General features: G+C 36.5%; 1 protein-coding gene across 4 annotated transcripts in view; it reads left to right on the forward strand.

Moving 5' to 3' along the window:
* The window catches only part of NFYC (nuclear transcription factor Y subunit gamma), a 56,863-nt gene that overhangs the window by 20,963 nt on the left and 20,591 nt on the right, over window positions 1–15,309 (forward strand). For all 4 annotated transcript variants that reach the window (XM_048825703.2, XM_075121284.1, XM_075121283.1 and 1 more), the window contains exons 2-3: window positions 7,927–8,039; window positions 12,856–12,927. In XM_048825703.2, the coding sequence (XP_048681660.1) occupies window positions 7,935–8,039; window positions 12,856–12,927 (177 nt within the window). In that variant the 5' untranslated portion in view covers window positions 7,927–7,934. The remainder of the gene's footprint in view (window positions 1–7,926; window positions 8,040–12,855; window positions 12,928–15,309) is intronic.

The following is a 15,309-nucleotide window of genomic DNA, read 5'->3' on the forward strand; positions in this document are numbered from 1 at the left end:
ACTGCACATTGAGCGGATGTTTTCAGAGATCTATCCATAATGACGCCAAGGTATTTGTTGAGTGGTAACAGCTAATTTAAAGCCCATCATTTTGTATGTATCATTGGAATTATGTTTTCCAATATGTATTACTTTGCATTTATCAACATTGAATTTATCTGCCATTCTGTTGCTCAGTCACCCAGGTTTGTGAGATCCCTCTGTAACTCTTCGCAGTCTGCTTTGGACTTAACTATCTTGAATAATTTTGTATTGTCTGCAAATTTTGCCAACTCACAATTTACCCCTTTTTCCAGATCATATATGAATATGTTGAACAGCAGTAGTCCCAGTACAGACCCCTGGGGGACACTGCTTTTTACCTCTCTCCATTCTGAAAACTGGCCATTTATTCCTACTCGTTGTTTCCTATCTTTTAACCAGTGACTGGTCCATGAGAGGATCTTCCCTCTTAGTCCTGGACTGCTTACTTTACTTAAGAGCCTTTGGTGAGGGACCTTGTCAAGGCTTTCTGAAATTCCAAGTACACTATATCCACTGGATCACCCTTGTCCACATGTTTGTTGGCCCCCTCAAAGAATTCTAAGAGATTGATGTGGTATGATTTCCCTTTACAAAAGTCATGTTGACTCTTCCCCACCAAATTGTGTTCATATCTGTGTGTCTGATAACTCTGTTCTTTACTATAGTTTCAATCATTTTGCCTGGTACTGAAGTTAGGCTTACTGGCCTGTAATTACTGGGATTGCCTCTGGAGCCTTTTTTAAGATGGGTGTCACATCCGCTATCCTCCAGTCATCTGGTACAAGAGCTCATTTGAATGATTGGTTACATACCACAGTTATGTACAATCATGAAGCTTCCATAAAGAGCGAAAGCAGAACCATAAACAGCTACTTAGGCATACAAAAACTCCAGTGACTATTCAGTAGATTGTTTCACTCTAGCACTACATTTTGTCTTCCTCTTGAGTAGAAGAGCTACTGTATATCACATATTTTTCACATACAGCTTTAAAATGCAAAATGGAAAAAAACATTTCACACAGGAATGGGATGCAATCTAGAGATCTGTAGATAAAGCTGTTAGCCTGGGGGCAAGCAATTTTGTTTAATTTCCTCTAGTCTTCTGAAATTTGATCGTCCCAGTCTGAGTTTATCCCTCTACAGAAATGTGGGATGGGATAATACATTTCTAGTTTCATGTAGTATAGCATCATAAAAATCATATCATCCACCATAAACTCTAGTGATTTATTTTAATTATGCTGTGTTCTTTATTTCTCTTGATGCTGTTGATGCTAGTCAGCAGAGGCGTGTGGTTCGTGTTGACACTGCTTTTGAATTTAAGGGTCTCTTTCACACTGAGAGCTTCTACTTAAATTACAGTCCTCTTCTGCTGCAAGACTATAACCTTTTCCCTGTGGAAGTGTTATGTCCCTTTTACTATTTTGGGTCATTTTATATTGGTTTTATTTCATATTTCATATTTATATTGGTTTTATTTCATATTTTATTTCATATTTTATATTGGTTTTATTTCAGCCAGCTGCCAGAAAGATCAAGTTCTATTCCAGGCTCTGATATTGGCTTGCTGTGCATCTTGGGTTGAAGTACTTAAGTCAAAATCTTTAAAAGTAGCTTGTGATTTGGGTGCCTAACTCTTGGGTGCTCAACTGCAGATATCTTTGGCCTGATTTTTTTTTTTTTTTACCCCTCTTCCAGTAGTGCTAAATTTCGGTACCGAAAATTGGAGAACGTTTTGGAAAATGGCCTTAGCTACTCAATGTTTTTTTTTTTTCCCCCTTTATAAAATTGGGGCAAAAAAAAAAAAGAAGCATTGAGTAGCTAAGGCCGTTTTCCAAAATAACCCCAATTTTTTAAATTGGAGAATAAGTAGAACTTCTGTGCCTCATAGGGTTGATTGTAAGATTTAATAATGTTTGTAAATGTTGTTTCTTGTGGTAACCTGCCGATACAGAGGTTGTTTTTGGCTTTGTAATTCTCAGCATTGATTCTGCTGGCTACATTAAAGAGCAGCATTGTTGGGACTTCTTTGTGCACTCATGTCCGGTGCTAAAAGGATAGTGACGAGATAATGCAGAGAGGAGCTTAATGTAGGGAATATGAAGATCCCAAGGGTTCACAATACATCCCAGAGAGAGGAGTTTTCAGGGGAAGAGAGACAAAATGTAATGAAGTCTTAGGCCTTCTCAGCACAATAAATGTGTATCAGTTAAAACTAAATTGCTCTAGAAACTGGTGTAGTTAAATCAGTGCAACTGTCTTCTTGTGTGGGCATTTTAATTTTGGTTTATTTACTTTATATTAATTTAGTTTAAATCAAATCTGACATAAGGAATTTGTAAATTGAAATCAGTGTGTGCAATCCTGTTCTTGTGTGGACAAAATTAACTAAATCAGTTTCTGTATAGCAGTTTAGCTAAATCAATATATTTTTCTTGACAGGTTTCAGAGGAACAGCCGTGTTAGTCTGTATTCGCAAAAAGAAAAGGAGTACTTGTGGCACCTTAGAGAAATAAATTGGTTAGTCTCTAAGGTGCCACAAGTACTCCTTTTCTTTTTGTATATTTTTCTTGATCCTTTCTCTGACATAGGCAGATGTAGTATCCTTTGAAGTAGAACCATCTCTCTCCAACACTTACAAGCCTGATTTGTAAACTATTTCTTTAAACCTATGTGTTCTGCAGATTGTACAAAACGCATCTGTTTGATCAAATGTTGTGTACTTTGAGAAATGACAGTTTTTTCTTCCCACTGACCCTTTTTTATCCCCCCCCCCCCCCCCTTGGTCTAATTAAACTGAAGGAAAACGGTTAGATCGGTGTAATCCTCCTTGCTTTCTTTTTCTTTTTCCTTTTGCAGCCTGACTTTCTAACTCAAATGTGATTTTTATTTTTTTTTCTTATGCCAATGACTTCTTGCATTAATGTTTCAAGATGGTCTAACCTGCCTAGGAGACAGATATCCAAGTTTGTTTTAAATAGTTTCTATCAGCATAGCATTCCTTCACGGGCACATCAGTCATTGGTGCATTGTGTTTCTGGCAGTATGTTTTTTTTACTGGGGATAATTATTAATAGCTCTGTAGTAACCTCAAACTGCCGTCTCTTTACAGTTTCCTAATAATTATCTCAAGCAGTTATTTAAAGTAGCAATTATCTTTGAGTCAACCACTAGGCTGTTGATTCTGCATTCTGAAATATTGGTCTTGTATTTATTTACTTTGAAGATACGATTTTAACTTGTTAAGGGTTTTTTTAAAATTCTAGGCATCTTAGAGACTAACAAATTTATTTGAGCATAAGCTTTCGTGAGCTACAGCTCACTTCATCGGATGTGGATTTTCCACTGAATGCATCCGATGAAGTGAGCTGTAGCTCACGAAAGCGTATGCTCAAATAAATTTTAGTCTCTAAGGTGCCACAAGTACTCCTTTTCTTTTTATGAATACAGATTAACACGGCTGCTACTCTGAAACCTTCAAAATTCTAAATGACTAGATTAAACTGGTTTTGAGCTCTTTCAAGATCTTGTGCTAATTTGTACAATAGGTATATATGGAATACAAGGGAAAACTTGCTTTAGCAGATACAGACAATAGAGAATAAAGCTTTTCATTAGTGTAACTTTAGCACTTCCTTGTCCTTCCTGTCTAACATAGTAATTTATTCACCAATTCATTGTCATTTTGAACAGTCTAATTGGAGTGGATTCTCAATTAAAAACAAACTGCACTACCTTTCATTATTGATATGAGCAATGATATACAGTTTGATACAGTCATGTTCAGTGCTTATTACATCAAAAGCTGTCATTTCTATTTCGAGAGGAAAAGATTCAAGAACCTCAACTTTTCTTCATGTGGTACAGATTTCACGTTCGGAAATAATGAGTCATAAAAGCAAGTCCGTACAGTAGAACCTCAGTGTGAATACCTCGGGAATTGTGGTTGTTTGTAACTCTGCACAAAACATTATGGTGGTTCTTTCAAAAGTTTACAACTGAAGATTGACTTCAGTCAGCTTTGAACCTTTACTATGCAGATGAAAAATGCTGATTTTTAACCATCTTCATTTAAATGAAACAAACACAGAAACCGCTTGCTTACTTTGTCAGATCTTTTTTTAAACTTTCCCTTTATTTTTTTAGTAGTTTACGTTTAACACAGTATTATATAGTATTTGTGGGGGTTTTTTGTTGCTGCTGATGTCTGATTGCATAATTCCAGTTCCAAATGAGGTGTGTGGTTGACTAGTCAGCTCCTAACTCTGGTGTTCATAACTCTGAGGTTCTAATGCATTTCATATGGCAGTAGTAATTTTAAAAGGATACTTCCAAAATACTAATCTATTCTTTATCTTTTTTGCAAATGCCACCTTGAATAAAACTGAAGGAGAGGGTGTTAAAAATGTATATGTGTTACTTATCTTGGGTGTATTACTTATCTTGCCCTTTGCTTACTTTCAGAATTTTGCTGAGATTAGACAGTCTAATTATAGCAGAAAGTGAAATTGACAATCACTTTAATTTTTTATTCTCCTGCACAAAAACAATGCTGCAGTGTTTAATTAAACTATTTTCATTAATGACAAATCATGAAAACATTTCTGGTTTGATTTTAGTGTTTTTGACAACGTTTTACTATTTTGTTTTTTTTCCCATATTTTGGTTATAGTCTACTGCATAGTATTTCTGTAAGCCTTACTCAGCATTAGATAAAACAATTTAGTAAGATCCATGTAGGTTTTAGAAATATTTTCCTAGTGGCTGGTGGTTGGCTTTTTTCTTGGTTTGTTTCATTTTGCTTTTCTGTTTCTTGCTGTTTGTAATTCATTGTGGTATGAAATAGATTTGAATGCAAATCATCTTTGAACTATAATCTTGAATAACTGTTGATTTTGCCTTTTGAGTGAATTGCATCATGAGTTGGGGGAAAGTTCCTGTCCTGTCTTAGTGTTGTTGATATGTGAGTTCAGTTACATAAGAGCATATTGCCATCACAGAGCAGATTTCAAGGATTAGCTTGTGCATTCCTAAATCTATATTTCTGTTCTTCATGTGACAAAGCAGAGGTGCACAAATTCAGAATTCAGTTACAAGACTTAAAGTATTTTATCTACCTTTATTTTCCTTTAAATATTTGAAGATTTTTCATTCATAGGCGGTTTAATTATGAAAATTGGCTGCAGTTAGAATTACTGAATAACCCGCTGGTCATTTGTTTCCAGAGAAATTTTGTAATTGCCTTTGCTTTGATTTTTACCATTATTGCAACAGTTTGGATACTAGCCAAATATTTGTAGGTTAATCTCATTTTTGTAGGTTTTTGTATCCTGTCAAACTACCCCAACAAATTAAAAAAATTAAATGTAACCATTCACAGCACTTCTTTCAGTATGTCCTGAATTTAAGAGTGTACAGTTTAGTTTGTACTAAACTAGCCATGAATGTCCTACTGTAGGCTTATCTAACAATATTCTTTTATGAAGAGTAATTATTGTACTTGGCACGACGGGTCTAAAGCCCACCAGTAATCTCCCCCAGACAACATTCTAAACCACATCACATAAAACTTTAAAATTACTTTGCTACAATCCTCCTTCACCTTGAAGAGGCAGGAATAAACCATTATATGCATTAGATCAGAAGTGAATGGGAATTGTACCTAATATGCCAGCTCAAAATTTTTTGCCCCATGCCTTTTCCCATTATATCACCAGACACAAATATCACTAAGTATGTTAAGATTTGTCTTCTGAAAAACAGCACATGGTTTCTCTCTCCACAACCCGCTGAACTTTTAGAAGTGGCTTTTTTTTAAACGGAAACATCAGAGCAGCTTTGGATGACCCAAGAGAAAATTTACCATAACATTTAATTTCTTTGTTCATTTGGGAAGTGAGTAGTGACTCTTTTGGCATTCCCTGAAACACTTTTTATTCCTGGGGAATAACAAGTTCTGTCCTACAGTGTTCTACATTTCTGTAATTCATACATGCCCTCAGAATTGGAATGATTCTAGTGTGCAAACACAGCACATCTTAAGCATTCTTTTTCTAGAGTGTTAAAGATTGTTAGATTGTCATAAGTTCTAGAGGAATCACACTTCCCCCTTAGTGCCTTTTTTTCCCTCCTGTAAAGCTATTTCTTTGCAATTAAAGTGCTTTCTAAGAGCATATTTGGGCTTGTCCAGCATTAGCTGCTTCTGGCTTAAATGTTATAACATTTTTTTAGCCACACATTTTTCAGTCTTGCAGTTTCTTCAGGGAGTTACTTGCATATGAAGGGTACAGGATTGGCTCAGTGTTTGTGGCAAGTAAACCCAAGTTCGATATTTTTTTAAAAAAAAAAAATTTTTTTTAACTTAGTATAGCTAACTGCCTGTCAGTACTATTCTTCTCCATGGTGGTTGTAATTCAGTTGCTGTATATTTTGTATATTGGTTAATCACAATTGCAAGTGTTAGCATACATCTTAAGTTTGGTCTCTTATCAAGGTACAGGTTATAAGGTGTCCATGAAATAAATTCTGTATAGTTCTAAAGTCTAACAGAATTTGCTTCCCAAACTTCAGTTCTAGAGTTCTAAATGACAAGCATAGTTTTAATAAAATATGAAAAAGGGTAAGTAGACACCTTCAGCTTAAAAAAATCTCACTTCTTGCTGAAAATGCTTTAATTACTTTTGTAATGAAAACATAACATAAAAAGGGCTATACTGGGTCAGACCAATGGTCCATCAAGTCCAGTATCTTGTCTTCTGACAGTGGCCAATGCCAGGTGCTTCAGAGGGAATGGACAGAACAGTCAATCATTGACTGATACATCCACTCCCAGCTTCTGGCAGTCAGAGGCTAGGAACACCCAGAGCATGGGGTGGCATTCCTGACCATTTTGGCTAATAGTCATTGATGGACCTGTTGTCCATCAGTTTATCTAATTCTTCTTTAAACCCCATTATGGTTTCGACCTTCACAATATCCCCCTAGTAACAAGTTCTACAGGTTGACTGTGCACTGTGTGAAGAAAATTACTTTAAATTGAATTAGATTAGAGAGAATATTCAGTTTATTTTGTGAATTTAACAGCATCTTGTGTATAGCCAGTTAGTTGCTCTTGGTGTTTGTATCTTTCACACAGCACCTGATGGGAGAAATGTGTTTTTAAAAATAATAAGCAAATGGGATTATAAAACCACAGAAATTGTCAGGTTTCAAATAGGTGCAGAACTGTAAAGTCATTTTAAAAATACATTTAACTTTAAGTTGACTGTGTTTCTTTTAAAATAGCATTAAATTAGATGGAAATTCTGTGTGAAGTTGACAGTCCAGCCTTAACGCTTCCTCTTGCATGTAGCTACTTCAGAGATGGTGTGTAATCACAACATTTGTGATTTACAGGGTGTGGGCTAGTGCAGAGTAGTAGCTGCAATTCCTTTGATTTTGTTGAATTAAGTCGATTCTAATTTTTAAAAACCAGTACTAGTGTAGATAACTCATAGTGGATGGAAGCCAAAATAGAGATGACCTCCTGTTTGCTCACCCTGTTCTTCATTGGTGCTTACTCTAGTAAGTTTGCAGTCCTTTCAGATCTGATAAGATATTGGTGGTCTTTTAATTCTTCAGTGAACATCATAATAGTCCTTTTGGACTAGACATCCAATAGAACTATAGTGTGTGCATTCCAATAATAAAAGGGAGTGAGTAATTTCTTGACAACCTTCAGATCTTTGAAACTATGTTGGAGTGAACAGGTAGTTTCACACACTGTTGTGTGAACTTGATAGTCTTGTCTTGTTTGGAGAGTTTTGCAAAGTGATTCAGGAACAATTCTAGGACTTTTTGAATCTAGTGTCTCCTCCATCTCTACTAATGTTTATTTTTTTCCCCCCTTTTCCTCCCCCAGTTATCACCATGTCCACAGATGGTGGCTTTGGTGCCGCTGGCAGTAGTGATGCTCAGCAAAGCCTACAGTCTTTCTGGCCTCGGGTCATGGAGGAGATTCGAAATCTAACAGTGGTAAGAGAGTGTCTTTTGATAATGTGATAAAAACCTTAAGAAAATGTCTAGTACAACAGGAGTTACCTGCTACTTCAGTGTCTTATAGCAAAATATTTTCAAAAACCAACTACGTTTGGCTAAATTCTTCTTCAGATCTGTACAGATAACTCCCTGTGGAGTCAACAGTGGAAATTGTGCATAAGTATCTCAAGGCAGAACTTGGCCCCATGCTTGCTTCTTTCAGTGATGAACCTTCCTAGCCCAGCTGTGGGGTTAGAAAATGATCATTATGTAGCTGAACTGTATTTTGATTTCTATAAATGTACATTTTTATCAAAATTTGGGATGTAGCTCAGCAATAATGAAATCAAATGTACATATTTCATAGTCTATGGAGACGCAAGAGAGAATGGAATCAAAGACTGTTTAATATAAAGAGTTGTAACTTAATTTCCTAGAAAGTTTCAACGGTATTCAGAACCTTTTTTTTTTTTTTGGGGGGGGGGGGGGGGGGAGCAGTTTTGAAATAAATGAAGATGACTGTGGATTCTATCAGGATATTGGCTGCCTTTGATTAACTGAGGTCAAGTGATTAGGAATGTGTGTTTAGGCATGTACTTACTACTGTTTGAATTCCATAATGTAAAATGGTGATAATGCTTCTAAATTTGTATACACTTTTGCTCCATAGTTGCCACATTCTAGCAAACAATATATAACATTGTTAAGATGTTCCCAGAATTAAGGAAAATCTGTTGATGGAAGGCTGATTTTTATTTTCTGTTTCCAGAAAGGAGCTTACATTTTGTCATATCATTTTATTTGAAACTTGCTTGCTGACTTGGTACATTCAAAAATTCAGATTTTATGTCTTTTAAGTTTCACTCGTAGCAACACTTATAGCTTTAGTGCCAGGCCTAAAAATAATTTTCTGTTGCAAAGTACATCTGGGGGAGATCAGGGCTAGGTGTTTCCCCAATACTTACTCAGTGGAAATTCACTAGCTTCTTCCTTCACCTGATTAAACCACTTTGAAACAGACTGGTAGTAGGGCTTCTGCCTTTCCCCTACCATTTTTCCTGTACGGTTGTAAAATCCACTGAGGAAGAAGTACATTTGTGCAACATTATTGGTTAGAATTTAAATGCACAAATTTCTGGATATTTAGTTATGGCTTCTACAGTAATTACTTGTTTCAGAATATTCAAGGTTATCTAGATCAATTTAGTTTAATCTATGATATTTCTATGCACTTCACTTTGATATCTAAGCATCAATATCAAGGTGATAGCCAGTTTAGGGCTCAGTATACCCAAACTCTTGCTTGTGCATAGCTAGACCAGTGCATCTTGGTGTGTTATCTTCTATTTTTCAAATAAAATATCTTCATTATTTTCTGTCCTACATTATTATATAAGCCTATTCCTATTCAAGTTAGCAGGTATTATAGATGTGATTCTGAGGGTGGAATTTTGATAAACTTCCTTTCAAAAGTATTATACCCCCTTTAAGAACTAATTTGGAAAGTGTGAAGTTTTAAAAAATAACCTGAACACACAGTGCACAGTATTTAACTAACAAACATACACACAAACCCTACACTTTTCACATGTTTAAATAACTCAGAGCTGAACAAAATTTTATCAGATATATTTTTAAAAATTTCACCTATAGGCTGAGAATGAGCAATAAAGATTTCACTGTCCAAATTTTTTCCACTTAAAAGATAAGCCTCTGAGAATAAGGGCATATAACAAAAATGTCTTTTCAAGAGCAACTAACATCTCTACTATAACATTAAAGTAGTCTTTCCTAAATGCAGACTTTTCTGGTTTTAATTTAAATTAGCTGAAAACAAAAGGGCTCAATTTGAAGATGGTCCATTTGAAATGAAGAACCCTATTCTGATACAGTAGTCTAAAGATAAGCTTCCCCTTTCAGCATGTTATACAGTCTCAGCTCAAGAAACAGATGTAGCAATCTGTATGCAGAGACCAGAATTAATTACTTTGATCCCTTAGTGCACTGAGCTCTTATGTGCAAGAGCTATAGTTTGTCTTCATCTGCATGTGGTAAGGGTTTATTCTACAGCTCACCTAGTATGGGCAATTTAATTTCTAACACTGCTGTCTTGTGAATCTGTTTATTGCATTGCAAGTTAAAAAATGTTGAATACTGAGTTGTAAGCTTCTGCCTGAATTAAAATTTTAATAAGGTCTGGAAGGGAAAAACAATTATAAAACAGTCCTATCCAGCCACCTTGCACATAATCAGGCACTGAAATTATTATGTCTCGTAAAGCCAACACACTGAGTGCTGCAGCATATGTGGACCGGGGCAATTTTGAGAATTCATTTACATGTATTGTGTGTGGGGGGGGTCAAAGCAGTCACCTGTGTTACAAACTGTTCTGGTTGACTGCTCTTTGAGACCATCTTTATTTCCGTTCTTGGGTTTTTGTGGTGTACACACTTTAGCTAGAATTCTGGGAAAAGGGGAACCATTTAAGAATTTTTTTCCCCATAAAACACAGAGAAATGCAACCTAATCTTGGAGAAACTGTAGAAAATAGTACTAATGGTACGTTAGTTCCAGAATTAGTTAGAAGAGGCGTGGTGAAAATGTTGATGCTTAATTTGGAAAAAGAAAAGCTGAAGAATTGATCCCCTAAATCTTGCTTAGCTGGGTAGTAGCCAGACAACATGCAGTGCTTCTCTTAAACCAAAATAAATACGCAATATATGCAATGTCTAATAGCCATAGTACTTATTTATAGGAATAAAATAGATTTCCCCCCTAAAAATAACCACAAATGTAAGATATTGTTCAACTGTGGCAGAAACTAGAGAAGAATTGTATCACTGTGAGATTTTCTGGATAGGAGTCTCAGATCTGCAGAGAAGTCATAACTAGCTCAAAGATTCTAGATAATAAGGCTGGAAGGGACCACTGTGACTATCTAGTTTGACCTCCCGCATAACATAGGACTTTCCTAAATTAATTCCTGTTTGAACTAGAGCATACCTTTTTAGAAAAACATCCAGTCTTGATTTAAATTGCCAGGGATGAAAAAGTTGGTCCAGCAGTTAATTACCCTTGCTGTTAAAAATTTTTTTAACCTTATTTCCAGTCCGAATTTGTCTGGCTTCAACTTCCAGCCATTGGATCTTGTGAGTTATACCTTTGTCTGCTAGACTGAAGAGCCCATTGTCAAATTTTTGTTCCCCATGTAGGTATTTGTAAAAAGTGATCAAGTCACCTCGGAACCGTCTCTTTGTTAGGCTAAATAGATTGAGCTCCTTGAGTCTTTCATTCTCCTAAGGCATGTTTCCTGGCCTTTTGAACTCTTTTTTTCCAATTTATCTACATTCTTCTTCAATTGTGGATACCAGAACTAGATACAATTTTCAGGTAGCAGTCGCATAGTGCCAAATACAGAGGTGATACAACTTCTCTGCTCCTACTCAATATTTCCCTATTTATACATGCAAAATGTGCATTAACCCTTTGGCCACAGCTTTGAACTGGGAACTCACGTTCAACTGATTATCCAAAGCTTTCAAGTCTTTTAGAATCAGTGCTTCACAGGATAAGAGTCCCCCATCTTGTGAGTATGGCCTATGTTCATTGTTTCTATATGTGCAACTTTACATTTGGCCCTATTAAAATGCATTTTGTTTGCTGGTGCCAAGCTTATCGAGTAATCTGAATTGCTGTGTATCAATGACCTGTCCTCTTCATTATTTACCACTTTCCCAATTTTTGTGTCATCTGCCAACTTTATTGATAATGGCTTTGTTTTCTTCTGAGTTCTTGATAAAAATGTTAAATAGCATAGGGCCAAGAAGTGATCCCTGTGGGACCTCTTTGATGATGATTTTTTGTTGATATTTAGATTGAGATCTGACACATAAGCAGTTTTTAACCATTTAATGTGTGCCGTGTTAATTTTATATTTTATGGCATGTGGTACCAAGTCAATTAGTAGTTTTGCCCACCCCAAGAGTTCAAAAATTGAGTCAAAACTCAGTCATGAAATTTGGATAAAAATCACGTTTTTAAAGAACAAATCATGTTTTTAGTTGTCTTCAAGTTTTTTTTTTAAATGGCCCCTCCCAATAATGCTGAATGTGTGCTAAAAATTCAACTTTAAATGCACATCAAATGTGTGTGCACAGAAATGCAGGCCCTGGTTTCCTTTGCACTTGATCCCCACTTCTTCTCTCCTTTACACAAACTGCCCAGAGCCCTCCCTTCTCTCTTGCTTACCACTGGCAGGTTTGCGCAGTCCTCCCTCTCCTCTTCTCCCCTCCTCCCCCAACAGGCTTTTACATCCTCCTAGTTCCTAGTCATCTGGCAAACTCCAGCAGCTGCCCCCCAGTTGCCAGCCTGCAGGTGAGAGGTCTTCCCCTGGCCTCTTACCTCCATGAGCTTTCCTTTTCCTGCGCAGTCTGTTGTGGGGGGGAGAATGAGCAGGATCCATGAGGTTGAGCTTGGAGTGCAGCCTGCTGTGTCTGCTCCAGGGCCCACCTCCTGTAGTGCAGGCAGCAGCTATGCTGTCTATTGTACAGCATCCTTCGGCAGATGAAGGAGGAAACTATATAATATGTAACACTTAGAATGGCAAAGAAAAGTGGATAAGAGGGTAAATGTCAGGTGTTTGTAGTTACCTTACCTTGGAGAATAAAAACCGTTGCCTCTTACAGGAAACAGATGCAGTTTAAAGCAGAAAGGGCCAATTTTGAATTCTTCTGAACATCACTTATTTCTTTCTTTTGTTTTGAATTATGTGTAGTTGAACAGTTTATGAAGTCTCCCTTTTTGCTCTCTGCAGAAAGACTTCAGAGTGCAGGAACTTCCACTGGCTCGTATTAAGAAGATTATGAAACTGGATGAAGATGTGAAGGTAAATTCATATTTGGTCTTCTACATTGTGAAACAAAACATACGGTTATGAACACTGTTGATGAGCACGATAGCTGTCATTTCTCTGGGTCACAGTGTATGTAAGAAAAACAACCTTATTGTTCTTGAAATCTGAAGAAGAATTAAAATACCTCATCAGCTATCAGAACAATTTCACAGTTGATGATATGAAAGCCCCCTAGAAACTGGAGTGATTGTTTCTTTTTGAGGAGTGCTCTATAAAGATGAATATGTGTATGTCAAATGAAGTAGGCCAAGTGAGGTGCCTCGTAAAGCCTTCTCTATCTAGGTACTTATATGGCCCCTGTTACAGTAGTATCTGAGTGCTTCACAAAAATTAATGAGTTAACGCTGTGAGGAATGGAAGTAATATCTCCATTTTACATATAGGGAACTGAGGCACAGAGAGTTGGCATGCTAAAGGTCAGACAGGAAGACTGTAGGAAAGCCAGGAGTTGAATCGGGCTCTTGAGTCCCAGATCAGTTCCTTGCCCACAATGTCATCCTTCCTCCTAATTCATTAAGTTCTGGAGATTATTTATTGACCTATAGAGAAGAGGTACTCAGGATGCCTTATGGAGATTAGTTGACTGCACCTTTGTGGCGGCTGCAGCTGTTAGCAGCTTGATAGATTTCACAGTATTTTTCAAATACATTGTTGGATAACTTCTTTCATTATTTAACTGGCTTGTATAGCAGGGCACATAATTTGTACATTTTGCATTTAAAAACAAATTTCCCGACGTCTTGAATAAAGCATTTGCAAATGACTTTCAGTCTTTTCCCAATTCTAGTAATGACTAGCTTCGGTCTCTCAGTTTTCATATTCATATCTCCTCCTTATTTCTGTGGCTTTTGCATTCACAGCACTACAAAAGCATTTAATATAAACATAGTAACATTTTAAAAAAACAACAACCCTATAAAGGTATTTCAAATATTAGTACAAAACATCATATTTTACATTTTATCACGGAAGTGCGACCTTTGATATTTCATACATTTTTAGATCTGAACCCTTGAAACAAGCAAACTAAGAAATCAGTATTTATTTGTCATGTGATGGAGGCAAGTTATCCATATGGGGATAAGGGTGTGCATAGGTCTAAGGGGAAATCTGGCACATCTACTCATGTAACACGAAAAACAAAAAAAACCTACTATAAATATCAGGGATTTTTTTGTTACTTATCCAGTGATCTTTTTGCCTTAAATTAGAAGATTTTACAGGATACCAATTTCCAAGAGAGTTCATGGAGCCAATGACTTCCATCCTTTTCCTTGTGAATACCACCCTTAGGTTGGGAGACTTTAACATTTAAATAAGCTCAGAGAAAAAGGTGTGTTCTTTGGCTCCCTTTGTTAATGTAGACTTTTTTAAAAAACTTTTGAACCAAACTGAATCCAAGCCTCTTGAGTCTCAGTTCAGTGCCTTGACTAAATTAGTGCCAAATTCTCTGTAATGAAAGGCAAAGGGAGATGGAAAGTAAATAATATTGTTTCCGGGTGGCCATTGTTTAACAGGAAGGAAATTATCCAAGGAAATAAGCCTAAAAGAAAGGTAGCTAAAGGGAAATGGTTCTAATAGAAAGGGAATTAGAGCCAGATTCTGCTAAGAAAATGAATTTTGGTTAGACTTGTGTTTTTTTATTTAATCTTTACAATCCGTTTTTACTCTGCCTGCATTTCTTATCATAGTATGTAAGTCACTTTGTAAATGAGTATTGATAACTTCTGACTGCAAGGACCAGATTTTTAAATGAGGCGTCAACCTGGCCTCTGAATTTGTACCCTCATTGCACCAACAAAATTTGCGCACATAAAAATGATTCATGTGCAAGCATACTAGGTGACTGACTACCTAGCTTCACACACACTGGTGCCATATGCTCCTGCAAGTTAGGGGTTTTATGAGCATAAAGTTGAAACAGGTGCTGAAAATTTGGCCCTCAAATGTTAATTGTAACCTAAGTTTCCACAATACATATTATATCCTCTACAGTAAGTTAGCCTGAAAAGTGAAAGAAGAAACTATTAACCTGTGAATTGAAGCCTGTCTGTCATGTGAATTGTTAGTGGAGTTTCACTTCTGTTGTTAAAGAGTAAGATTGACCAAAACTTTGTGTTAGCATAGGGTAAGCCAGTGAGCTATGCAAAATTAAAATCTGATAACCTTCATATTTCAATAAATAAACTTCTCAGGAAAATTGTAACTGACCAGTATTCCTGTTACAGCGCTTGATTGAAAACTGGTAGACCTTTGGACTTCCACATCTTGCAATGAGATGGCCTTCAGATGTAATGTGGAAATCCCCATATCTCCCAGACTACCATTTCATTCATCCCTGGACTTTTTACCTGT

The sequence above is a fragment of the Caretta caretta genome, chromosome 19, assembly GCF_965140235.1.
Source record: "Caretta caretta isolate rCarCar2 chromosome 19, rCarCar1.hap1, whole genome shotgun sequence".
Lineage (NCBI taxonomy): Eukaryota > Metazoa > Chordata > Testudines > Cheloniidae > Caretta > Caretta caretta.